This window comes from Meles meles, chromosome 6 (genome assembly GCF_922984935.1).
Source record: "Meles meles chromosome 6, mMelMel3.1 paternal haplotype, whole genome shotgun sequence".
Taxonomy (NCBI): Eukaryota; Metazoa; Chordata; class Mammalia; order Carnivora; family Mustelidae; genus Meles; species Meles meles.
Genome location: NC_060071.1, coordinates 133629059 through 133654908, shown reverse-complemented (window position 1 = coordinate 133654908; position 25850 = coordinate 133629059). Strand labels below are relative to the sequence as shown.

Sequence of the window (25850 nt, the reverse complement as noted above, 5' to 3'; positions counted from 1 at the left end):
TTGGACTTTTCCTCATGGTGGCAAGATAGCTGCTGCAGCTCCTGGTATCATATTCACTTTCAAGGTAGGAAAGAAGGGTAAGAAGAGTTGTGCCATTTACAAACATCCCCCCCCCTTTTTAAGACCCCACTTATTTATTTGAGAGGGAGAGGGAGAGAGTGCATAGGGGCGGTGGGGAGGGGCAGAGGGGAGAGGGAGAAGCAGACTCTGTGCTGAATAGGGAGCTGAATTCGGGGGCTTGATCCCAGGACCCTGAGATCACAGCCTGAGCCCAAGGCAGACACTCAACCCACTGAGCCACCCAGATGTCCCTCCAAACCTCCCTTTTCATGAATAAAAAAAAAAAAAGGCCGTAGCAGTCCTCCACATACGTCTCATAAGCCAGCGCTGTGTCATGTGACCATACCTATGGGAAGGTGGGCAGGGAAAGTGTGTAGTTTTTCCTGTCTCTGGGGAAGAGGACTGGGAAGAGCTGCCGGGTTAAGATCCAGCATTGCCGCAGAGGACTTGTAGGAGACGCACATGAGAAAACCCAGGACTTCCTGACTGAACAATTTATCACCCATAAAAATTCGTTCATTTGTTCATTCGTTCATTCGTGGACATAGACATGGAATACATCCATTGCACCAGTGTAGAAACTGAGGCAGAGAGTTGAGATTCACGTGAGGAGCCTGCAGTGGGCCTGGTGAGAGAGGGAAATAGATTTCAGTGCCAACTCTGACTCAGGTATGGCAGGTTCCACACCTGTCCCCCAAGTCCCAATTTTAGTTTTGGCTCTTGTTGGTGTCTAGGGGCATTGAGGAGGGTGGGGAAGCTGTTCTGTGTTCCCAAGCAGGAAGAGGTCTCTGAAGGAGGGCCCGGGGGCCTGGCCGGTGGAGGAGGCAGCATGGCCCAGCCCACCTCTGCCCCCGCCTGTCACTGCTCGGTCCCTCTCAGGCTTTGTCTCGAGCATCTGGCCGGCCAGCCCTTCTGACCTGCCCCTGCCTCTTTCAGGTCCCCCGCATCTACTGGGAGCTGTCCACCAAGCGGGTCCTTCTGATGGAGTTTGTGGATGGCGGCCAGGTCAACGACAGAGACTACATGGAGAGGAACAAGATTGACGTCAATGAGGTGAGCTTGAGTGCTCACCGCGGCTGTGCAGGGACACAGGCTTGGTCGGGGCCATCCACCGAGGTCAGCCATGTCCCTTTGAGGTCTCGCTGCCTTGAACTGGAGTCTGCGGGCTGAAGAATTCCAGTGTTCCTGAGTACAAAGCATCCTCCCAGGGCGTCTGGGACAGCCCTCTGCCCTGTCTCCTAAAGCTGAGGCTGGCCATGCCCAGTGGGTGCAGGCCCATGCTGAGCCCTTTCTTGCCCCTTGTGCCCCAACAAGTGACTGCCATCAGTCCTCTTGTCCGAACCCCACAGAGCTGAGCAGTGGTGTGAAATCCATAGGACTTACTGCTTCTGTCCCTATGGAGCTTGGGCACAACCTCCCCCTTCCTCCTGCCCTCCCCTCTCCCTGCTGCTCCCCAGACCTCAAGGGGGTCAGGCCAGCAGGGGCCAAACTGCTTCTACTTCACAGAGCTACAAGAAAAGGGAGGCTTCTGTCTCCTGCCTCCCACTCTACTGGGCTCAGGGAAAGAAAGCTGGCCGGTGTGGGGAGGCCTGTACCCCATTTTCATCTTCTTGGTTGCCATAGGGGCCACAGGTGGGAATGGAGTTGTACTTTTTCAGCAACACCCACCATTTTTAAAGTCCCTCTTCTGAGCCTAGGTAGGGAGCTTTGGAGGGAGTCAGATGTCATTCCCTTCTTTAAGGAGCTCACCACCTAGTGTTGCTGTTAGACCCACGGCTAAATCCTTACGAGCCCCTCTAGGTGGCAGGAGATGGTGTGAGCGAGACCCCAGGGAGCTGCGTGATGGTGGTGCTTTGCTTCTGCTGCAGGTCGGCTTCCGCAGCAGGATGAGTGGGGGTTTGCTGGGTGCGTGTTGTCAGGATGGAGGAGTTGGGGGGCAGCGATGGCACCGTGAGGAAGGGGAAGGGGATGAGGAAGCTTGGCAGGGTTTCCAGGGGATTGTGGAAAAATAGGGTGGGGGCAGGTAGTGAAGACGTTGGGCAGGACCCAAAGGTACTGGGGAGTCACGAAGGGTGTTGAGGTGTGCAGTGATGTGATCCACTGCTCTGGGTAGGCGAGAGGAAGCAATGAAGAGAGGTGAATACTCTTTCTTCCTCCCACCCCAGGCAACATAATGAAGATGAGCCTGTGGCCCCAGTGGTGGGATGGGCTGGAGGAGGAAGCTCCACCTTGGCTCAGCAGATGAGCGGGTGGAAGGTAGGAGAGGGTCACGCTGGGAGCTCAGGCCTCTGAGTGCTTGTGTGACCTCTGCCAATGGGGACAACGACCTCCTTCTAAGAAGGTTGTGAGGGCCACACGAGTGCTGAGCGCCGCGCCGAGCAGGTACTTCATGCTCCAGTATGGTAGCAAGATTGTTGTTGTTTTCGTTCTCACCTTCGGGCTCATCCTTTCCTGCTTCCTCCTTTACCTCCTTTTGCCATAAATGTTTACTGAATGCCTAACTCGTGGTACCAGGTGCTTTTCTCCATAAGAAACTTGGGAGGCAGGTCTCAATGTCTTCATTCTTCTGATGAGGAATCAGAGATTCAGAAAGGGAAGGTAACTCAACCAAGGTCACACAGCTAGTAGAGCTGGGATTGAAACCCAGGCCCCTGAGTCCAGTTTCTTCAGTCGTAAAAGGAGATTTTGTGTTAAGAGTGTAGGGCGCTGCTGCTGGGGACCTGGCTGGGAAGTGCTCAGCCATAGCTGGCCTTGGCCTCCTGGAAACTCAGGGGATGATGCTCCCCGAACCCTTGAGGGCTTCTGGGGGTATGTGTGTGCAGAGTGGGGAAGCTGGACAGGCACCAGGCCGCGCCACCTCCCCACTCCACCCCATCGCCAGAGTTGCCTCTGTGGCTTTTCTTTTCTTTCTTTTTTTTTTTTCCCCAAGATTTTATTTATTTATTTGACAGAGAGAGATCACAAGTAGGCAGAGAGGTGGGCAGAGAGAGAGGGGGAAGTTGGCTCCCTGCTGAGCAGAGAACCTGATGAGGGGCTTGATCCCAGGACCCTGGGATCATGACCTGAGCCGAAGGCAGATGCTTTAACCCACTGAGCCACCCAGGTGCTCTGCCTCTGTGGCTTTTCTGGAAGAGGTCTCCCTTTGGGAGTTGGGAAAAGACAAGAGAAGATCTGTTTTAATTCAAACTTCCACTTTCCAGTTGGCAGGACACTCTGAGGGAGAGCAGAGGTCTTTCCCGAGGTCACTGGGCCAGTAGCACAACTTGGGGCTTCTGACTCTGTCACTGTTGCCTTCTTAGGGTGGGCCTGTGAGGGTGTTGGGGTTGAGCTCCTGCACAGGAGGGAGGGAGAGACCTGCTTGCCCATCTCCCCCAGTGGTGGTTGGGGTGGTGTGTGTCCCTAGACATCTGTCCAGGGATCCTCTGCCCGCTGCGACCCTTGGGTATAGAGTCTTTGGCTCCAGTGGGCAGTGGAGTTGGGGGGGAGGGGATCGCTTCCAGCTTTTCCTGAACAACCTTAGTGGGAGCAGGGTCTCTCTGCCAGTGGCTCAGGAAAGACACCAGAGGTCTCATACCATCCCCTCCCCCACCAGGTTCCTGGCATTTACTTACTGCTGCTGCGGTGGGATTTTCATTTCGGCAGCACCCCAAATCCATTAATCTCTTTGGATACAGTGAGTCCAGGGCAGAGAGTGGTGTTTTATCAGAAGCAGCTTTGATTTTTCAAAGACAAGTGCAAACAGAGATGTGCTCTGCTGTAGTTGCTTCTCGTGGCTGAACGATATGCCTGAGACAAGGGGCAGCCGGGCCAGAGGGGGTCTGCGGGAGCTGGGCAGGGTGCTGCCCTCCGAGAACCCCGTTCATCTGCTCCTGCCTCTGGCCCTCTTTAAACGTCCTGGTGCATGAGGCCAGCGCTCTGGGTAGAGCGGATTTTCAGTGGACATCCTATGAGTTAGGGGAGAAAACATCAGCCAGCCTCGCACCCAGAGTTAGCCTCTGGGAGGCAGGCCTGGGGCAGAGTGCTGGTTTTTTGTTTTCTGTGATCATGCAGGGTGGGGCAGGCCCATATCAGAGTGCTTTGGGGAAAACAATAACAGCAATAATAATAACAATAATAATAATTACAAGCAACTAATCTGTGCCAGGCACAAGGCGAACATAATCTCTACTCCTTACAGCTCGAGGGTGAGATGGGAGAACTTAAGCCTATGACTGGGTGAGAAACCTAAAGCTCAGAGAGGTTGAACCACTTGCCCAGGCTCACACAGCTAGGGGGGGGCAGAGCTCAGCTTCTGAGCACAAGTCTGCCGGAGGCTCCTTGCTCCTCCACCTTCTCCATTCCCTTCTGGGGATTGGGATCGGACTCTGGCTGCCGTGGACCCAGCCCTCCCACCCCCAACTCCTGAGTGAGGGCCACATCAGTAATTCCCCGAAGAAGGGGGAGCAGTGCTGACCTAGCAGCTCAGCCCACTGCCTGAGTGCTAACTGAATGCAGCCCTTCTCCCTTGAACTCCTGTCAGGCATGGTTTTTCCATTTCACGCAACGCTGTTCCCCTTTTAGAGGGAGGAGTAGACCAGCAGTGTGTGGGGTGTGGTTGGCGCTCCAGACTGGGAGTTAATTGATTATTGTTGTTTTCATGATTATTACCATCGTTGGACCCTGTCCTTTCCTCCTTTACCTCTTTATATGGTTAGTGTTTCCCACCGGCCCAGCCGTGTGCCAGATGCCTTCTCCACTGTAAGCTTCGGAGGGAGGGCTTCGTGCCTCTCTTTGCAGGTGAGGAATTGGAGACCCCGAGAGGGGAGCGCCCAGATCCTGATGGTGTACTTCACCGTTTTCACAGGGATCTACTCTGTAATCCCCAGCCAGATAAAGACGTGAATGTCTCGAGCCCTCGGGCAGGCTTCCCCACCCTCACTAACCTTGCCTTTCTGACTGTTGCAGGACGTCACTTCCGCTCACTGCTGAACTCCATAGAAGTGGAATCCCACAGTGTAGTCTTTTGGGTCTGGCATCTTTGTCATCAGTCACCTGCGGGTCTTTTCTGGAAGCTCTGTTCTCTTCCATTGGTTTATTGGTCCGTCCTTGCAATAGTACCACACTGTCTCGATTACGTAATTCCTCAGTCCCCTGGCCCTGGCTTCTGGAGTTTGCATGACTTGGGAGCCTCTCTGGTATTCTGAGATGTTGTTATTAAATTCTGCTGCAGAAAGCCCAGGCTGGGCAGTGGGTGGGGGTGGCCCCTGTGCTCTACTGGGCTGTCGCTGACCACCGGTTGGGAGAAGACTGGGAACAGGCCCGACTTTACAGAAACTAATCTGTATGTCTCTTACCATGTGGCATCAGAGAGCCACAGGCCTCAGGGAAGACTAGTGGGCATGAGTGTGTGTGTGGGGGTGTGTGTGTGTGAGGAGGGAGGGATGGGGACCAGGAAGGGGAGGTATGGGAGACTCCACTTGGCTGAAGGCTTCTAACAGACTTCTGAGTTCTAAAGTCTCCTGAGGACTGTGGGACTCAGTGAGCTGTCCCTGGAGTGAAGAAGCCCTCCCTCGAAGCCCTCCTCAGGACAGCCTGTCTGTGAGTGTTCCTTGGGGAGGGAAGTATGGGACAGCTGGAAGTGACAACGGGCACCCCATATCCTGGGTGGCGGGGTGTTTAGTGGCATCTTGGCTGCCACACGTGGCTGACTCTGCTTGCAGTCCAGGCTCAGGAAGTGGCTGTAAAAGGAATCGCTTTCCAGGTGGGTGGGATGGTCCTAGACCCCTCCAACCGCTTGTTGAATTGGCCCCACTCCACTTCGAAGAGGCCTCCTTGTGCTGCAGCATTCCAGCCTCGCTGGGCCTCGCATCTGAGGACCCGAAGACCAGTCTAAGTAGCCAGTATGCAAAGACTTGGGTACAGAATTGCCAGGTTGGGAGGCAAGAACCTGAGTTCCGGCCCCCGTTCTGCCAGTGGCTTGCTATGTGACCTTGGACAAATCACTCCCCATCTCTGGGCCTTGATTTTCTTATAGAAGGCAGTGGATTCGCTGGACTCTATGGGTACATCCTGCTTGGCTATTTTACACAACAGTGATTCTTTGCTTTCTGGGAGCAAAGATTTCAACTATCTATTTCATAATCTCCAGGGGGAGCTTATTTAATAATGCAAATTCCTGCTGCACCCCAGACTGACTCGTCAGATTCTGGAGTGGAAAATGTTGCAAGAATCTGTGTTTTCACAGATTCTTCAGGTGGTTCAGACACTGACTGGAGTCCAGGAACCAGCTGCCAAAAGGCCAGCCTCCAGACACTGTGCAGTGGTAGCCTGAGTGTGCTCACTCCTCTAGGGAGCGTGAGGCCCAGGGGCGGGTGTGGGGGCAGCAGCCTGGGTGGGGGGGGGGGCTCTTTTGTTTGAATCTCTGCACCTGCCCTGGTGATCATATTTGCCAGTCACATTAAGAACTGGTGACAGTGACTGTCACTGATTTTATTAAAAGTAAAGGTCGAGCAGGAGCACGCTTTCCTAGGCTGGACGGAGCCTCCTCAAGCCACAGGACGACTATTGATTGCAGACCTTTTATCGAAGGTTAATTGGATTTCAGTGAGTGTGTGTTTAAGACCCTGCCTGGGCTGAGGCCCAATTGAATTTGTGTGAAATTAGCTAGAGAGAAATGTGACCAGGTTGGGAGTTTGGGGAAGTGGGGATGGGCATTGGGGTCTGGTAGGCAGACACCTGCCGCTGTCTATGAAGAGTGGGGGTAGGCGCAGAGATAGGGAGCTTGCGAGAGATGCCTGGGGGCCAGCTAGGGGAAGAGGGCAGGGGGCTTCCAGGAGTCATTGGCTGGACTTTGATTCAGTCCCCTGTCTTTGGGATGGCCCTCTTGGGATGTGGTGTGGCCTCCGGAGCCCACCCTTTTACCTCTCTAGGAAATAAATCTTTTTTTTTTTTTAAAGATTTTATTTATTTATTTGACAGACAGAGATCACAAGTTGGCAGAGAGGCAGGCAGAGAGAGAGAGAAAAGGAAGCAGGCTCCCTGCCGAGCAGAGATCCCGATGCAGGAATTGATTCCAGGACCCTGGGATCATGATCTGAGCCGAAGGCAGAGGCTTTAACCCACTGAGCCACCCAGGCGCCCCTCCAGGAAATAAATCTTGCCTTGAGTCAGAGTGGGGGTGGGAATGGGGTGGGGATCAGGAGTTCAGCTCATACTTGGAAAGCCTTCCCATGTATCTTCTTCAAGACCCCCAGGTCCGGTTTTCAGAGGTGTCAGGGGCCTTCAGTTGCTGAGCATCTCTGGGCTTGGGCAAACACCAAGCCCTCCTCCCACCGCCTGCTTGCCAGCCTAGGGCCCAGGTCTCAGTAGCTCTCTGTCCCCTCCCTCGGCAGAGGCCATCTTGCTCATCTCTTTCTGTCTGTTCTCTCTGATGCTAGGGCCTCTTTCTACTCTTTGTGTCTTTTAACCTTCTCTGTGGGGTCAGGGAGGGAGTGGAGTCAGCACATGGGTTCAGTCGGCCATGTTTAGCCAGAAGCCCTTGCCATGCTCCTTCCTTCCAGTTTTTTTTTTTTTTTTTTAAGATTTTATTTATTTGAGAGAGAGAGAGAATGAGAGAAAGAGCATGAGAAGAGAGAGGTCAGTGGGAGAAGCAGACTCCCTGCAGAGCAGGGAGCCCGTTGTGGGACTCGATCCAGGGACTTCAGGATGATGACCTTAGCAGAAGGCAGTTGCTTAACCAACTGAGCCATCCAGGCACCTCTCCTTCCAGAAGTTTAAAAATCAGTTCCGGGGGGCGCCTGGGTGGCTCAGTGGGTTAAGCCGCTGCCTTCGGCTCAGGTCATGATCTCAGGGTCCTGGGATCGAGCCCCACGTTGGGCTCTCTGCTCAGCGGAGAGCCTGCTTCCCTTCCTCTCTCTCTGCCTGCCTCTCTTGTGATTTCTCTCTGGTCAAATAAATAAAATCTTAAAAAAAAAAAAAAATCAGTTCCGGGTCATTCTGGGAGCCGTGGAAGGGTCTCAGATGTATCCTCCAGCCGTTGTTCCTCGTGCATCTACTGTGTGTGTGCTGTTCACAGGTGTGCTTTGAGCTTGGCAGAAGGGGAGACTGGATGCCAGGGCAGGAGGGACAGAAGGTTATGCCTGGCTCTGCCGTTTGCTGGCCAGGGACCCCTGAATGAGTCACTTAAACTCTGAGTGATTGTCCACATCTGTGCAGTTGAGTCTGAACAATACTTCACAGGGTCGTTGTGTAGACTTTAGGCTACGAAGTTGTGTAAGATCATTTAATTCATTAATTGATTAATTATATTTCTTAGGTTATTTATTTGAGAGAGAGAGAGAGAGAGAGAGTGAGCACGCCCAAGCAGGGGGAGGAGCAGAGGGAGAGGGCAGGCTCCCTGTTGAGCAGGGAGCCCAATGCAAGACTCAATCCTAGGACTCTGGGATCATGACCTGAGTGGAAGGCAGATGCTTAACCGACTGAGCCACCCAGGAGGCCCCGTGTGAGCTCATTTGTAATTCATGGTGTTGTTAATTCACAGAGGCATGTCTTCCTGGGACTTGTCTTTGCCCCCCTCCTTTGCACCTACCTCTGTTGTCCTGGGTACGTAGATGTGGAAAATGAGCAGTGGTCCTTGATTGAGCGAACAGTGACACCTGCCCCTGTCTGTAAACGCCATGCTGCAGTCAGGCCCCGGTCTCCCTGTGTTGAATACCACACTTACTTTTCCTCAGCATCATCTCCCAGTTCATGGGCCTCTGGCTCCGGGTGCCCAGAGGACCAGGGGAGTGAAGCTGAAGAGGAATGAAGGATCCTGTTTACCGAAATCTCTAGAAACAAAACATCTCCTCCACCGTCCTCATGTAGAACTCAATTAACGTGTCAGACCAAATCTTGAGAAGCACTGGGATGTTCGAGAAAACCTGGTGCCTGAGATGGGCTCCTGGAGATTTCTTTCCCCAGCAACAGGGGTGTTGGGAGAGGAGTCAGCCTTCTGGGTCTCTGGTACTGGCTCTGCTGCTTACGAACCATACCGCCTTGGTGAAGTCATTCGCTCTTTGGAAACCCCAGCCACCTGTTGTAAAGTCGGGAGCAGGAGAAGCACCCATAGGAGTGTTTGATGATTGCAACGTGAAGCGTTTGGTGCAGTGGCCCCGGTACGTGCTCAACCCAAGTTGTTATTACATTGGACTTCCAGCCCTCAACCCCCCTTGCCAGAAAGAGGAAATGTGTAGGGAAGAAACCCTTTCCCCATTTCTTTTTTTTTTTTAAATATTTTATTTATTTATTTTGACAGGCAGAGATCACAAGTAGGCAGAGATAGGCAGATAGAGAGGGGGAAGCAGGATCCCTGTTGAGCAGAGAGCCCAATGCGGGGCTCGATCCCAGGACCCTGAGATCATGAACCGAGCTGAAAGCAGAGGCTTTAACCCACTGAGCCACCCAGATGCCATGCTTTCCCCATTTCTTATATTGACCAGGGTCAGGTAGAAGTATTTCTCTGGAGTGTCTTGTTGCCTGAGGCAGGGGATGTCGGATGTCAATAGCTCTTCCTTCACTGCTTCCATAGTCATGGCTCCTAGGACCCCACGCCTCTGGTCACTGTGACGCTTTGAGTCTGTCTGGCCAGGAGGCCTGAGGAGCCCTTATTGGCCTTGTGGATATCCTGTGTCCTGGCTCTCAGGTGATGTCCCACTGTAAGCCTAACCCAGAGAAGCTTTCAGCGGGCTCCACAATTAGAGTAACTTCCCAGCTTCCTAGAAGTAACTTCTAGCACTGTGTGTGGTTGAAGAGGTTCCCACCTTCACATTTGGGAATTTCATCTCTGTGTGGCTAGTCCAAGATTGACCCTCTCCACGAATGGATTTGGCCTTGCTGGGCAGCAGCAAGTAATCTGAGGTGTATGTATTCCCAGGGAAGTTCCCGGGGGTGGGGTGAAGGCCGAGAGTAAAAACCTGGTCTTTCAGGCTCCGGTGCTTCAAGAAGTCTGTCCGTAAACTGATGGAAGAATGAGGAGAATTTGAATTATGAACCTCTTTATACTTAACATCAGGATACTTATGTGATTATTAATATCCTGCAACACCAATCTTCTATTTCTCTGAGAGATCTTGGCCTTGCTTGCACGACACCCCCAAGAACATAAATAGACTTTCCCTTGAGGGTGGGAATAAATTAATCCATGCAATTATAGAATAATTAAAGCACTTCCAGCCAATTCAAGTTTTGGAAAAATCCAAAAATAATTCCTTGATTTAAATATTATTTACTAAATTAATTCTTTACTCAACCTTTTTATAGATTCCTCTTTTTTTTTTTTTTTTTAACCTCCCCACTGTCAGGGAATAAAGGCATTGAGTAATTACTGAAGTCACTTACATGAATGGCACATTGTTTTTACACAGAATAATGAAGACTTGTCACTGAATTTTATTCTATAAAGAGCTGTAGTATGGCTTTAGTTAACAGTGAGTTTTTTGGTTAAAGAAGCGGTCCTGGATTTCCCTCCGAAACCCTTTTCTCCAAATGGAATGCCTTCTTGGATGCCCTGTGGACCTTGAGGGGGTTTCCCTTTGGCCCTTGCCTCTAGGCAGGAGTTTCCGTGCATGTGGAGAGGTAGGAGAGAGTGGGCGGTGGACAGCCTGTTCACTGGATCCAGGCCACCTGGGTTTGGAGCCTGGTTTCACTCACCGCTGGCTGGGTGACCAAGCTGCTTTCCCTTTTTCTAATTCCTCCTTCAGCTGTCTACTACAGAAGATGGCTGTGAGTTCATGGAAAGTGCCCAGAATGGTGCCTGGCCCCCAGTACTGGCTAATACCATTCTAAGACATTGGCATTCCCCTGTCTTTATGCAGATGCTACTGTCACAGGGCAAGGGGCGGCTTTAGAGGAACAGAACAGATATTTTCCCAAAGAAGACATACAAGGAGTCAACAGGTACCTGAAAAGGTGCTCAGCCTCACTCATCTTCAGGGAGATGCAGATCAAAACCCCAAGGAGACATCAGCTCACACCTGTTAGAATGGTTCTCTAGAAGCTAAGAGAGAAAGGTGTTGGCGAGGAAGTGGAGAAGGAAGAATGCTGGTGCCTTTCTGGTGGGAAGGCAAACTGGGTCAGCCATTGTGGAAAATAGTGTGGAGATTCCTCCAAAAATAACAAATGGTAGTACCATATGATTCTGCCACTTGTGCTGGGTATATATCTGAAGGAAATGAAATTGGTATCTGGAAGACATATCTGCATCCCCATGTTCATTGCAGAATTTACAGATGTTTGCTCTTCATCACGAGACAAAGCTAAACTATTATGGAACGGGGGTGGGGGAGAAGGTTGTGCACCCAGTGATCGCCTTGGGTTTCTTCTGGGATCCTCCCTGTCTCTGTGAGTAGGAGGGCGCTGGCTGCCTCCTCTGGGCAAATTGGTTCCAAGAAGCTATTTACTGTGACTCTGACAGATGTGAAGAAAAATTACCCAAAATTTAGAAATTAAGGCCAAGAGTGTGCAGTGTATCCTTTCAAAGTCGTTCTTGGGCATTGTTCAGGCAGCCCACCGAGGGCTTTTTAATATCTAGGGGAATGTACTTTTGTTTGACGCTGCTATTGACAATTAATTAAGGGCTCAGACTGAAGTCATACGTCAACCTGTAGATCTTATCTGATAGAGATGCAAATAGTTCCTGCTCAGTAGAAAAGATAACCTCAGAGGTTGCGATTTCCTTATTGCTCTGTGGGACAATAACCAGTTTGATATCTAATCCAGGAATCTTAGTCTCTTATTCCTGTTTAAATGCCCATAAATATGCAGTCCCTCAAAATTCTTGGAACCAGCTCTACCTTCTTATTTGCTCCTTTATTGGTGAATTAAATAATCTTTGACATGTGTTCATTCTATATTTTTAGGAGTTAAATTTTTAACTTCTTGAAAATTATACTTTGATGAAAGTGATATTGGGTGCTTTCCCCTCACCCCCCAGTTTTAAATAATAAGCCACCGCATTACAATAAACACATTTGTGTGTCTTACATAGTAATATAAGCACTTTATAGTGTGTGTGTGTGTGTGTGTGTGTGTGTGTGTATTGTGTATAGTGTATAAAGTGCTTTCCCAGATGTGATCACATTTTGACCTTGAATGTCTTTATGTTACTTTGTGTCAATGTCAAGGTTACTTTGTGAGGAAGTGGAGCAGATGGAGTTAGTCCCACTTAACAGCTGAGGGAATGTAGACCCAGACTGAGAAGGGAGGTGATTTGGCCCCCAGGTCAGGCATACCCTAGGTGGTGGGACCAAGATGGCGCCAGAGTGAAGCTGGTGTCCTTGGTTGGTTTTCCCTCTTGTCTGTACCTGCCCGGTCTATCTATGTTGGTGAAATCTGGTTAAAGTGAACATCAGGAACAGCTCCCAGATGGCCAGACACCCAAGTAGGAGCAGCTGGATGGGGTGTTGAAATGGGGAGGCCACTTGATGGCTTTGCTTGTGTATGTATGAGCTACAGTTGGCAGCACCTCTCCTTCCTCTGGCAGCAGCTCACTCCTTGTGGGCAAGGGCTCCCCATCCTGAGTCCCCAGACCCCTAGGGGCCATCTTTCAGTGTGGTAATAGGGGGCCCAGAGCGATTAGCGATATTTCAGAAAGCTCAGGGGAGATCATACATCTCCCCATGACAGGTCTGCCCAGACTAAATGAAATGTCATTTCTTTGCTGTTGGCTGGCATTCTGTCGGCTCAGTCTGGCTGTACTGCTTATCTTGGGCTGATCAGGAGCCCTGCTTGGACCTTATATGCGTCCTTGACAAATAAAAATGAATTATTACTTAATAAATGCAATTGGTTTGGCAAATGCAGCCTTTCAGAGCATGGCTCCCTGGAGCTCCAAAGGGCCTAACAAAAGGGCTTCTCAAAAAGGGGTCTTGCTGGCTCAGCCAGGACCAACTCTAGCCGGGCCCCTCTCCGAGGAAACAGAAAATGGTGGCCCTGGGGGAGATGACATCTTAGCCCGAGGTTGAGAACTTGACCTGGGGCGAAGTCCTCCAAGGGCCTGGAGAGTATGGGGCATTCATTTCATCCACTGCAACATCAGATAGGTGTCAGGATTCAGACAACCTCTTTATTGAAGCTGAGAGAAGCAACTTGTTAAGGTCACAAGGTTCACTTGAGAAGGGCAGAGGTTGGCGTGAGCCTGTAGGTAGCGTGGTTGCTGGGAGGCCGTGGGGTCACACCTGGCTCGAATCCTGGCTCTGTGTGTAGCCCAGTGGCCCTGTGTAAGTTGGACCTCGAGGAATCACAGCTCCTTATCTGAAAAATGGGCATTGTAATTGTACCTGCTTTTCAAGCCGATGCAAGGATGTCAGCTATAGTGGGGTTATTCTTAATGATTTATTTTGCGGGTCAGAGGAGATTCATGGGGTCAGGATAAGCATCAAGACAGGAACCACAGCATCTCAAAAAACACAGACAAGGATCTCATTCATATTGAAGGTAGAGTCCTATATTCACATGTTTGGCCTGTTATAGGTTAAGTGGATGCATCGTAGAACTGGTTGACAGTATGTATATTATACCCCAGTAAAGCTGTTTAGCAAAATAGAGCCAGTCTCTGCCATCTTGGGAGCTTATAATAGTGGGCTATGTGGTCATTAATCAAATAATGACCCAATAACGTGCTCGTCTCATGATAGAAAACTACGGAGTTCTATGAGAGTTTGTGGCAAGAGAACCTCATCTAGGCTGGGGGGTCAAGGAAGGCTTCTCCAGAGAGGTGATGCTGAACTGGGATGGGAAGGAAGAGAGGAGTGAACTAGGTGAAGGAGAGATGGGAGGAAGGCTTTTGGCAGAGGGACGATCGTGTGCAAGGCCCTGAGGTAGGAAAGCACAGGGCCATGGGAGAAGAGAAGAGAAAGAGAGCAGAGATGGCCGTAGCATCATGGTGGTGCGAGATGAGACCAGGGAGGGAAGCTGGGCCTCATGGTGCAGGGCTTTATAGGCCAAGCAGAGGAACTGAGCCTTCCTTTTAAGACCCTACTTCAGGGTTCCTGCACCACCCATGGGCCCCGGCTCCTCTCCTCTGGCTGGGATATGTTCAGTAGGGACCATGGGGTCCAGCAGGGACCGAGAGCAGTGTCGAGGGCAGAGTGTGTCCTGGGGTGTCAGCTTTGTGAGTTGAGCTTCTCTTTGTCCTCTGGAAACCCATTGGCAGGCCATCTGTGGGCCCAGGTCTGGCGCTATTCAGCAGCTGTTCCCTAGCTGGGAAGAGGCTTTTAGCTTTAATAAAAAGAGAGTAGAGATAAGAAGACCGGGCGGCAGGGAGGGCAGCAGTGACAGGATGATTTAAATGGCCTCTCCAGGGTCATTTCTTCTGTGCAGACCTCATAAATCAGATTAGCATTGGGCTTTGGCGGGGAGGTGCGAAGGGAAGGGGGCCTGAGGGAGAGGGGAGCAGGGCTTGTGACTCTGGGTCCTCCTGGGCCTGCCTTGGAGCTGGTGGGACAGCCCTAGGGAGTGCCAGGGGCCTGTATCCCTCACTGACAGCACCCCCCCCAGCCTTGCTGTTTGGAGAAGGGGAAGTTGGGATGACCCCACTCCCACCCCAGCTTTCCAGCCCATCTTCAGCTTTGGGGAGAAAATGAGGAGATTGAGAAGAGAATAAGAAAGAGAAGGATCTGGAAAGAGTAGAGGGTGGGGGTCGGGGTGGGAGTTCCCGTCTCCAGAAATGCTAGAGGCAGTGGTTCTACCTTGCTGTGTATTACAATCACCTCGGGAACTTGACAACAGATGCTGATGCTGGGGCCGACCTCCAACACTTCTGAGTTCTAGGTGACCCTACATGCAGCTGACGTGGAGAGCTGGGGTTAAAACTGAACTTCTGTCTTAAATTCAAGAACTGTGTGGTCACAAGCCATCATTCCCGCCATGACTGCCCAGGCCCACCCAGCCTTCCTCTTGAAAGTGACTAGATTCAAGGGCCAAAGTCGAAGTGTCCGAGACAGCGGTTAATGTGGCCGAACTCCCACCCATGTCCCTCCTCTTTCAGATCTCGCGCCACCTGGGCAAGCTGTATAGCGAGATGATCTTTGTCAATGGCTTCGTGCACTGTGACCCCCACCCCGGCAACGTGCTGGTGCGGAAGTGCCCAGGCACGGGGAAGGCGGAGGTGGTCCTGCTGGACCATGGGTTCTATCAGGTAGGAGACGCCGTTCCCGTTCCAGGGTCTCTGGGCCTGCCTGGTGGGATCTCGCTCAACTCCCCAGTAGGCCACAGACACAGGATGTAGAGAGCCAGAGTGGATGGAGAGGCCCTGCCCTGCCCTGCCCCTAGGGCTGTCATTTTGTGCAAGTCCCGTCCCACAAGCTGTCTCCAGTCAGTGAGGTTGGTGATACCTCCTTTACTGCCTGCAGTAGGAGTAGACGGGGAGGTGCCTGGGTCTGTGTGGGTGCTTTATCAGCTGTAAACACTGTGCTTCCCTGGGAAGCCCGGGCCAGCCTGCTGGGAAGTAAGCTGCCCTTCGATGAGCTGGGACTTCCGGGGAAGGGGGTCACTCAGCCCCGGGGAGGAGGTAATGTGCAGTGGGAAAGGGGGCCCAGAGCTGGTAGGGGCTCGATGGGCCCAGCCTCTGTCCTCTGGAACTTGGAACTCATCTGGTTCACATGAGCCATGAGCTCCTGCCTGGAAGTTGTAAAGTTCATTGCCAATGCCTGGACCCAGGGCCTATCTTGAGTCCATAGCAGACGATCCTGGAGAGGTTTCCCCAATGGTCTCCTGCTCTTCCCCTCAGAGCCCTGATCCCACCTCCCCAAATCTTGTCCCCTTTGAAAGGCTCAGGGAATGGGGACATGAGTTTTTAAAGTAGGCTAGTTGCTGTCACACAGCCCTCACGCGTGTGATCGCCCAGACACAACAGATGTCTAATTGCTTGTTCACAGACCTGTCCCAGGTAGATGGAGGTGTCTGCAGGCAGGGGCTGACGGAGACTCTGCCCCCCAGGCTTTCCTGGGGGTGGTCTCCTCATCCTCCAGCAGTGGTGAGGGCTTGGAGGAGCACACATGGAAAGGTTTGCAGGAGCTGAATGTGGGGTTCTGCCATGTTGCATTGGTTCGAGGTCAGGCAGAGCGCTGCAGCTAACTAGGAGGGAGGTGGGAAGTGTGACTTTGGTGGGCAGTTAGTGACCACCACCACTCAGGACCAAGGCTGGCCAAACAGTAGCCTTCACGTTGGACCCTCAGGGATGGCTGACCTTTGGGGGAGAAGCAGATCATGTACAGGGGCTCCGGTCTTCATCAGTCCCCCTTCGCAGTGTTACACCAGCCCGGGGCTAGGTCTTCTGTGGGGACAGGAGGCTCACGTCCCGCCAACATGGCCCCCCACCTCAGGTGCTCACCGACGAGTTCCGCCTGGATTACTGCCGCCTCTGGCAATCGCTGATCTGGACTGACATGGAAAAGGTGAAGAAGTACAGCCAGCGCCTGGGAGCCGGGGATCTCTACCCCTTGTTTGCCTGCATGCTGACTGCCCGGTCTTGGGACTCGGTCAAAAGGGGCATTGGCCAAGCCCCGGTCACTGCCACAGAGGTAGGTGGCGGTCCCATCCTGGCCTTGCCTTCTCCTAAATGCCAGGGGTGGGGCCAGGGGTGGCCTTTGGACCCCATCCAGTCCAGGGTCTGGGGTTCTGGGCTGGTGGGCTATGGCCGTGCAGCAGTGGGCAGAAGTGGAGATCTCCTGGAGGACAAGCGTTCCTGGATGCAAGGAGGGAGAGGGAACAGTGTCTCACTGTGTCCCTCCGGGCCTCAGCAACCCGCTTATGGTAACCATGTAATCCACACTGCTGTGGCTTTTGCTCTATCCCAAGGTTTCAGGCTTCCACCAAGTTCTCTAGGACTTTCGGGAATCCCCAGGGACTGTCTCATCAGTAAGTCGGGCTCCTCTGTGCCCCTTGCAAACTTCTGTATGCCTCCCTACTGGGGTTGGGGAGTTCACCTCAGTTCCTCATACGGCACTGAGCCACTTGCCCCATTGTCCTCCCCAAGCGTGTGGCAAAATAGCTTTTTCAGTCTTTCTTTGTAGCTCATTCTCCATTGGATCTAGACAAGAATCCCGTGGGCTGAGACTGGTCCTAGGAGCCCCTCCTCCCTGTACTCCCAGCCACCTCCTTCCCAGACTCCTCATTCTGTCTTGGAACTGGCTTATCTTCCCAGTCCTTCCCTATGCCAGACCCGTGCAGACTTTCCCATAGCCACGTGGGGACCGGCTTGGACTCTGCCGAGGCCCGGGCTCACCGTAAGGGACAGGTCCCACTTGTGCCGTCAGACAGACCTGGGTTCTAGTTCCAGCTCCTGCTCTTCCTGCTGGCATGACCTTAGATGGTTCTCATCACGTCTCCGAGACTTGTAGTCCTCCCCTGGAAGCTGCCTTGTGATGAGAGCCTTTAGGAATGGCTGGATGGAGTCTTAAACAATGTCACAAAGAGACCACCTCTCACCATCTCTTGGCCCTGCTTTCCTGCAAACGGACGTCATTCCCCAGCAAGCTTGGTGGCCGTGATTATTGCCAGCAGCCCCAGGCTTACGTGGCTTTAAAGTTTGATATCTCGGAAGAGAGACCATCTCTCTCCTTTGTTAAATAGGGATGATAATTTCTGTTTTATTGATAATGTATGTAAAGTGCCTCCCTATGGTTCCTGAAATTTGTTCATCGAACAAACATTTGTTTTTGCTGGAACTGAGACTAGGTGCTGGGGATCCAACGATGAACAGACAGACAGGTTTTCCATGGGATGTGCACTGTGCTTGAGGGAGACAGACAGTAAACAAGTGAAGAAACAGGTAAATGGAATAATTGCAGGTTGCAGACACTGGAGGCAACAGGCAGGGTGAGTAATGAGGGAGAGAGCTGTAGAGTGGGTGCTCAAAGAGCTTGCTGAGGATTCTGGAGGACAAGGAAGGCAGCAGCCTCAGGCAGAGCTTGGAGAAAGCATTCCAGGCAGAGGGCGCAAGATGCACCAGGACAGGGAGAGAAAGTGTTGGCACCATCTGGAGTGTGGTGAGGTGGGTGCTGGAACGAGAATTTGGGGTACTGGGCAGAGGGAGCTTCGCATGGGGCCTCCTAAGCCATGGGAGGAAGTTTGGACTAGTTCTCATTATAAAGCGAAGGCTTTGACAGGTTTCAAGCAGGAGAAGAATGTGCTCAGAGTTGTTATTTTAAGTATGTGGAGGGAACAAGATGAGCAGTGGGGCAGTTGGTGGGTAGGCTGGGAGGTGATGGGGGCGCAGACCACGCTAAAGGCAGAGGAAGTGGAGGGAAGCAGATGAGCCTTACTGCTTTGGATACAAGACTAAGAGGCCCTTCTGTCAACATGGGTGTGGAGAGGAGGCAGAGGGAAGGGTCAGAGCTGCATCACACCTTTTGGGGGTGAGCTATAGGGTAGGGGAGCTACCTCCTGGCACAGGGAAGACTTTGGGAATGACATAGTTGGGGGGTGGGAGGCAGGAGTTAGAACATTCACATGGAGGCATCGTGGGCAGTCAAGCTTGGAGCTCAAGGACATAAACTTGGGAGTCCTCAGCATATACGTGGTATGTAAAGCCTCAGGGATGGACACAATCGCGTGGCGCACAGTAGGTATTTAGTGTACAGTACGTGTTTTCATTAACCAAGTTAGGATCTTATTTTGCATTTTTGCTCACTTGTAAAGACCCAGCAGAAATGCTACCATGTTAGTCTTCCTGGGTTGCTGGTAGAACACCGCTAGCTAGGTGGGTTTGTACAACAGAAATCTATTTTCACAGTTCTGGAGGCTGGAAGTCCAAGACCAAGTCATTGGCGGATTGATTTCTGGTGCAGCCTCTCTTCCTGACTTGCAGATGGCTGCCTTCTTGCTGTGTTCTCTTATGGCCTTTCTTCTGCATGGACACACTCCTGGTCTCTTCCTCTCTTCCTAAGGACATCAGTCCTGTTGGGTTAGGGCCCCACCTTTATGAAGTCTCTTCACTTTGATTACCCCTTTAAAGGCCTCATCTCGAAATACAGTCACATTGGGCTTAGGACTTGAACATAGTGGTCTGGGAGGGACACAGTGCAGTCTGTAGCGCCAGCCAGGAAGCCTCTCCTCTTCATCTTTGCCAAAAGTGACCCCTTAGTACTTGTATCACTTACGGGCGTGCACTGTAGACTCTCTCGAGGAGGAGCTGTTTGTGTCCTTGTATGAATTCTCCAACTAGTTGGTGAGTACCTGGGAGACAAGGATCCTGTCTTGTACATCTTTCTATAAGGTCCCTGCAGTCCTGGGACCACCTCTAACAGAGGGGTATTCCAGTAGGTTCTGTAGACATGGACTGTAGTTGCTCACTTTGGACAAAAAGCCAGTGAGAGAATAAACTTGGCCACTGCAGGCCAGCCCCGGTCTAGTCTCTGAGATGTAAGGGCTCGGTTTTTCTGAGTCTTAGTCTCATTGAGAATGCGGGGAACCCCCAGCATTGTGTCAGGGAAGATGTTTTTCCAGCTACAAATGGCATAAACATGAAGGCATCTGTTCTGTCCATAGCAAGATGCCTGGAGGTGAGTGGGTCCAGGCTGCTTAATTGAGCTGATCAGAAGCTCAGGACTTTGGGCTGACTCTTGGGATTCTGCTGGGAGAGTTCCAAGCTTTATACTTCTATTCCCTGATGTCCAGGGGTGGGAATTAGGGGCCATTTCTTCTCATATATTGTTTCTTAAAAACAGGAAAACCTTTCCCAGAAGTCCCCCGACAGACTCCCCCTTGGTCTCATTGGCCAGAATTGTGTCTCATGTCCATGCCTGAGCCAATCACTTGGCAGAGGCCTTGTGCTCAGAGCTAACAATGGCTGAGATCAATCAAGATCCCCCCTGGGGCTAGGGAGGGGCTCTGCCTCCCTGAAGAGCACAGCCCCAAGGGGTCAAGTGAACAAAAATGGGGTTCATTTGTCAGAGGAGAATGGGGAATGACTGTTGGGTAGGCACCCAACGGGGTCTACCTCAGGCAGCCACCATCGGGGTAGTCCAAGCTCAAGGAGATGGCCCCCAGAGGGAATCTGGCTGGGTACAGGTGCCTGCCTTTGTACTGAGAGTTGCTGAGAGGGACTGTCTCCAGGCCAGTCCCAACTTTGCGGAGGGGGTCCCTGTGGTGAGCAAAGCCTTGATCTGGCCGTAACCCTCAGGCAGGCTGACCCACAGCTGTGGTAGAAGGCGGCGGGGAGACTGTAGCCTCAGTGTCTGGCTTCCTGTTCAGATGCTCCAGTCTGATAGCTCCTGCCTGAGGGACATTTTGAGTTTCACAGCAACTCAGTTATCAGCAGCGCATACGTGTTCTGGAAAGGGCTGAGAGTCCTGCTTGTGCCGCAGAAGGCGGCCACGTGGGGAAACCTCTGGTAGCACTGCTGGGCCCCTCTTGTGACTTCGATTAGCACCAAGCATCTCCCCATTCCTTATCTCTGCTGATCCTCTTGGTCCTGCTGGGAGGTGGGCACAGAGGGTATGAGCATTTCCAGTTTTTGGTTGAGGACATCGGGTTAGAAGAGGTGAAAGGACTTACCCAGGGTCGCAGTCCCACTGTGAAGTGAGAGGCAGTAGAGCCTGGTGGTGAGGACATGGTCTTGGGAGCCAGACTGCAGGGGTTCAAATCCTGATTCACCACTTAGTAGCTGTGGTCCATGGGCACGGTGCCTAAATTCTCAGTGCCTCAGTTTCCTCCTCTCAAATGGGGGGTGATACACTTGCCTGATAGGGTTGTCGAGAGGATCAAATGAATTAATTCCTGTAAGCATTTTCTCCGGGGACAGAGAAGAGGTCAGAGGTGTACTATCATGCTCAGGGCTCTGGCTGGGGCCCATTGTTTGCCCAGAGTCTTGCAGAGTTCAGGGACAGGGAAGGGTGGGAGGCCAGACCTCATGCTCAGACACCAGGGTGGGGTAAGGGCTAGCCCTAGCTCTTACGCTTTGGGCCTTGGGACCTCTAGCACTGGCCTGGCTGAGAGGGGCTCCAACATGGAGACAGTGATGGGCAGTGGCTGTGTGGGCAGCAGGGGCTTTGGGAAGGTCTGGTGGGGTGCAGAGTCAGGCAGGGTATGGAGCTGGGTTGGGGTCAGGAGCTCAGGTCTGTGAACTGCACCAGCCTGGGCTTGGCTGAAGGGATGGGGGACATGACTCAGCAGATACCAGCTCCTGGGGCTCCTAAGCCTGGCCTGAAATCCGTGGCAAGTAGAAGAGGCCTTGGAGAGTAACACACAGGTGAGCCCTGGGCTGAGAGGCTGGCTAAGTCCAGCCTCAGCAGGGGGTTGGGGAGGAAGCAGACTTCCTGCCCCAGTCAGTACAGGCTTGTGGGCTTGGAGCAAGGGTACTGGTGACCATGGGGGGCTGGGGATGGCAAGGGGCCTTGCTGACGTGCTCTTGTCCTGTGCCTAGGGCTTGCTCAGAAGCTGGGGTGAGGTGTCTCCTCCATATCTGTCGGACTACAGAGCCCCTTGTGCTGAGCTCCCCCCTGGGGAGGTTCCAGGTGGTGCTGAGGCAGCCGTGGGGCGCTCCCTCCTGGAGGGTCCTTGCAACCTCTCTGCCCCAGGCTGCCCTGACACCTACCGCCCTAGGCCCTGCTGTCCACGCCAGCTCTCCACGTCTGTCTCTCTGTTGCTGCTTCAGGACGCGGAGATCCGCAACAACGCGGCCAACTACCTCCCCCAGATCAGCCAGCTCCTCAACCACGTGCCCCGCCAGATGCTGCTCCTCTTCAAGACCAACGACCTGCTCCGCGGCATCGAGGCCGCCCTGGGCACCCGGGCCAGCGCCAGCTCCTTCCTCAACATGGCACGCTGCTGCATCAGAGCATTGGCCGCGTGAGTGCGGGCTCCGGACTCCCTTTCCCTCCCAGCTCTCCTTGCCTGCTCCGCTGGTGGGTGTGGGGAGGGCGGTCCCAGTTTCCTCCACTTTCTCCCACCAGTCCCCAAGGCCCTGCCTGAGCTCCCCAGTTGCCAGCTCCCCCTGGAGGAAGAGTTTGGGGCGGGAAATGACTCCAGCAAAGTCCCTGGTTCCGGGCCGTGGGTGTTTGAGTGGGCCAGAGAGCTACTTGTAACTTTGTCTGATTGGTGGGTTCTGGGACGTCACCCTCCTAGTTCAGTTTTCCAGGTGATTCTTATCCTCAGTAAATTTTGAAACATTTTCTGAGAATCTCAGCCCTACCCAAGTGTCCACTGGACTTAGAATCAGGACACACTGATGTTCGTCCCATCTCTAACTGGTCCCAGGACCTGTCTCCCCAGCATTGGCTAGGCTGCAAGGCCAGTGTTCTCTCCTTGCAGGTGTGGCCATGACTCCGGAGTATTGCCAGCAGGCTCACGGGGGATCTCAGACCTTTTTAGATGCCTCAGGACCTTTAGAGTGTTGGTGAGGGAAGGAAGGTGCTTCCTCAGGGAGATATTGCTGGAGAAGTGAGGGTTCTAGGCCCTTTTTCCTGAGTGCGCAGATACATGGGAAGGGCCGTGCCCTGGCTGAATTTTCTCATCTGAGAGGGGAGCCCAAGACTGGGGTCAGATGCCATCCATCCTGTGCAGAGAGTGTTTTGTTCTGGCAAAGTGTCTGGTGAAGGGAGCATTGGCCACATGTCTCCTGCACCCATGATCAAATATTGAGTTAGATTATAGCAAAATAGACTGCACAAAAGGGCTGAACATGATTTATTCTTCCTCTGAGGGCTCTGGAAATGAAGTCTCGAATGGGTCATTATCATAAAGACCAGTTTCCATCCTGTCCTTTTGTTAGTGCAGAAGGAATTGAGCTGTGGGCTGACTCCATACTGGGCTTAGCCTCTCAGGACCACCTGACCTGGTTTCCAGGTGCTTTAGCCTCAGAAAGTTTGGGAAAGCTTTTATATTTGGGTTTGGGAGGTTCAGGATTGGCATATATTTACTAAACATATAGAAAAAGGGAAACATTGGAATGTTCTACCCAGTGGGTCCTCTAGGTCTTTGATGCCCTGTGAAATTGCTGCTTTTGTTCATTCCACTTATCTGGAAAGCTCCTATGGAGTAGTTGAGTAGTTGAGTTCCTCTGGTCCCTGGTCGGGCAGTGCTATGATCACTTAACCAGAAGTCACCCAGTAGGGCGGGGGTCTGGTGAGTAGGCTCAGCCATGATCTTCCATTGTTCTAAGTGGCAATGAGTGCTTCTTCCTCATTTATCTCTTGTTCTCTCCTTCCTTCTTGTCCCTCCTGCAGGCACAAGAAGAAGAACAGCCGCTCACTCTTCAGGAGGACACAGATCTCTTTCAGAGAAGCCTTCAGCTTATGGCAGATCAACCTTCATGAACTCATTCTGCATGTGAAGGGGTTGAGGTTGGCCAGCTGGGTCTTGGCCCTGCTTTGCCGGTTGTTGCCCACTTCATACTGAGCGGATCTGCTGTCCCCTTTCCCTTTCCAAGGCAACTCTGTGGCGGGCAAGTGGAATTTTCACTCGTCACTCTTCTGTCATGTCTCCACCCAGGTGTCCTGTGTCTGTCACATGGTACCCTGGAGCCCCCCAGTCATTGTCTATGGTACCATTATACTCTACCCTCAGAATCCCTCTCCTCAACTGAGGCCCTTGTCTCATAGGCTACACAAGCTGTCCTATGTAAGAAGTTTTTCTCCTTATCCAGGGAGATGGCATAAACAGTGTTTCCCATTCCTGGTGGACGCCATTGGGCTGGATGTCCCCTTACTTCCGGTAACCATTCCTCCTGTCAGGATGGACCACGAATCCCCCTGACTTCCTATGTGAATTTCTACATTTAACTGATGGGAGGTTTGATTTTGTTGGAAGAGAGCAGAGTTTCTGAGCTTGCTCGGAATGGATTCCCTCTCCTCGTCCTGTTGCTCCCAGAGGTGTCATACCTGAGCAAGGTGGCTTGGCATCCGAGGCATGAGTTCACTGCTATTACGGTGACGACTCTGATGTTTTATGTACTGTGTTTCAATAAAAATCCCTTCAGGGTTACAGGGAAGGGGTTTGTTGCTGGGATTTTTATTCTAGATCGGGAGTGAATCCACATTGGCCGTTAGGTAAGAGTGGGCCTGGATGCTGTGGGCCACTGTGTTCTACTTGGCAGCTGGCCCCTGTCATCCTTCCAGCCTTTCCCTGTGTGACCACTTCCTGCCCCCTTGTAGGTGTTTCTTCCCTTCTAAGACTCTGAGACTTTGTCTGGAGAAGTTAAGAAGCCAACTCAGTTCGGGGCCAGGAACTCAGAGGCACTGCTGAAACCTCTGACTTGGGTTTCCCTGGGCTCTCACCACATTCCCTGTGAGCTGCGCCTACTTTGTTCTACTCCTTGCTTCCTGACTTGGGTTCATCATTTGATGCCACCGTCCTGGAGTCTGTAGTGTAAGCCTCAACCACTCTGGGTGGGGTTCTGCTCTGAAATCTCCCTGTCGCCTGTCTAGGCTCTATGTTTCCACCTCTTGCACCTGCCAGAGCTGCCCCGCCCCCACTCACTCATCCGCTCCTGTTCCTGGGACTTCCCTAAATTCCTGCTGTCACTCCAGGTGCCCGAGAGACCCCATATTCGGCAGGTCCTCCTATCACTGAGCTCACAGACAGTCATTGTATTTTTTTTTTTTTTTAAAGATTTATTTATTTGACAGAGAGAAATCACAAGAGAGGCAGGCAGAGAGAGAGGAAGGGAAGCAGGCTCTCCGCGGAGCAGAGAGCCCGATGCGGGGCTCGATCCCAGGACCCCGAGATCATGACCCGAGCCGAAGGCAGAGGCTTAAACCACTGAGCCACCCAGGCGCCCCCAGTCATTGTATTTGAGTCTCTCTGAGCTTACTTCACCCCATTCACAGGGACAAGAAACTGCTAAATTGGAGCCTCCTCTTCTCTTTATTCCCAATACAACAAGCAGATTTCCCACTGACCAGAGATGATTTGTAATCCCTTTATTTCCTAAAAGAATTAATTGTTCTTGGTGACCAGTTGGATGCACCCAGAGACCTGAGAGAATAATTTGCAAGCTCTGTTATTAATCATGAGGATACGTGCTACATATTATATTTTATGGTGTCTTTTATAGCCACTGAAGTAAATATAAATGTCCTTTTTGTTCAATGGTTACTTGCTTTTCGCTTTTAGTGTAATGTTTGGCTTCCTGCTGCCCTGGGATCTAAAACACCAGCATGTTGCCAGTGGGCCCAGCACCCAGGACAGTTAACAACCAGGGAACCCACCCAGGACAGAGAACCTGGGAGAGTTTGGGGTATAGGGCAATTTGAAAGTAGGAGGGAAGTTAGTAGATGATTTTTGAGTGCCTTTCTCGGGGAGAGACCGTGCTGGGCTCTTAGTAAATAAGTTACATCATTGAATTGTCCCACCAGCTCTGTGAGGGGGACGAGTCATGAATCTCATCCTATAGAAATGGGAATCAAGGCTCAGAGAGGGTTAGTAATTTCCCTAAAGTCACACAGCCGCTAAGTAGGGCTCCACGCTTTGGTTTTTATTCGCCAGTGCCGTAGATCTAGATCACACTCGCTCCTTGGCCTGTCAAATGTTCCTGAATTGAGTCTCAAAAACCCCAATTTCAGGAGGGATTGGGTTTTCTGTGGAGGTAGGGGGGGAGTCCAGCGTATCCCGCAGCCCAGGGCAGGAGCTGGCCCACTGTGGCCTGCATGTGGTTCTGCCCCCGGCCAGGCCATCTGGAGTCAGTGCCAAGCCCGCAGGCTTCAGGGCATAGTTCCTGGAAGACGGTCTTCACTTCAGACACAAGCTGCAGGTATGGGGGGTTTGCCAGGCCATGTGAACTTCTGACCAACTGGCTTCAAAAATGGGCATTCCCACACACCCCCAGACTCAGT

The 25850-nt window shown here is 52.2% G+C and overlaps 1 protein-coding gene across 4 annotated transcripts in view; it reads left to right on the top strand.

Moving 5' to 3' along the window:
* The window catches only part of ADCK1 (aarF domain containing kinase 1), a 121370-nt gene extending 96765 nt beyond the window's left edge, over window positions 1-24605 (top strand). For 2 of the 4 annotated variants that reach the window (XM_046009748.1, XM_046009747.1), the window contains exons 7-11: window positions 997-1113; window positions 15065-15214; window positions 16401-16598; window positions 21674-21867; window positions 23244-24605. In XM_046009748.1, the coding sequence (XP_045865704.1) occupies window positions 997-1113; window positions 15065-15214; window positions 16401-16598; window positions 21674-21867; window positions 23244-23415 (831 nt within the window). In that variant the 3' untranslated portion in view covers window positions 23416-24605. Of the gene's footprint in view, window positions 1-996; window positions 1114-15064; window positions 15215-16400; window positions 16599-21442; window positions 21868-23243 lie in introns of all 4 variants that reach the window. The other 2 variants (XM_046009751.1, XM_046009749.1) reach the window with 2 other exon arrangements.
* The last annotated feature ends 1245 nt before the right edge of the window (window positions 24606-25850 follow it).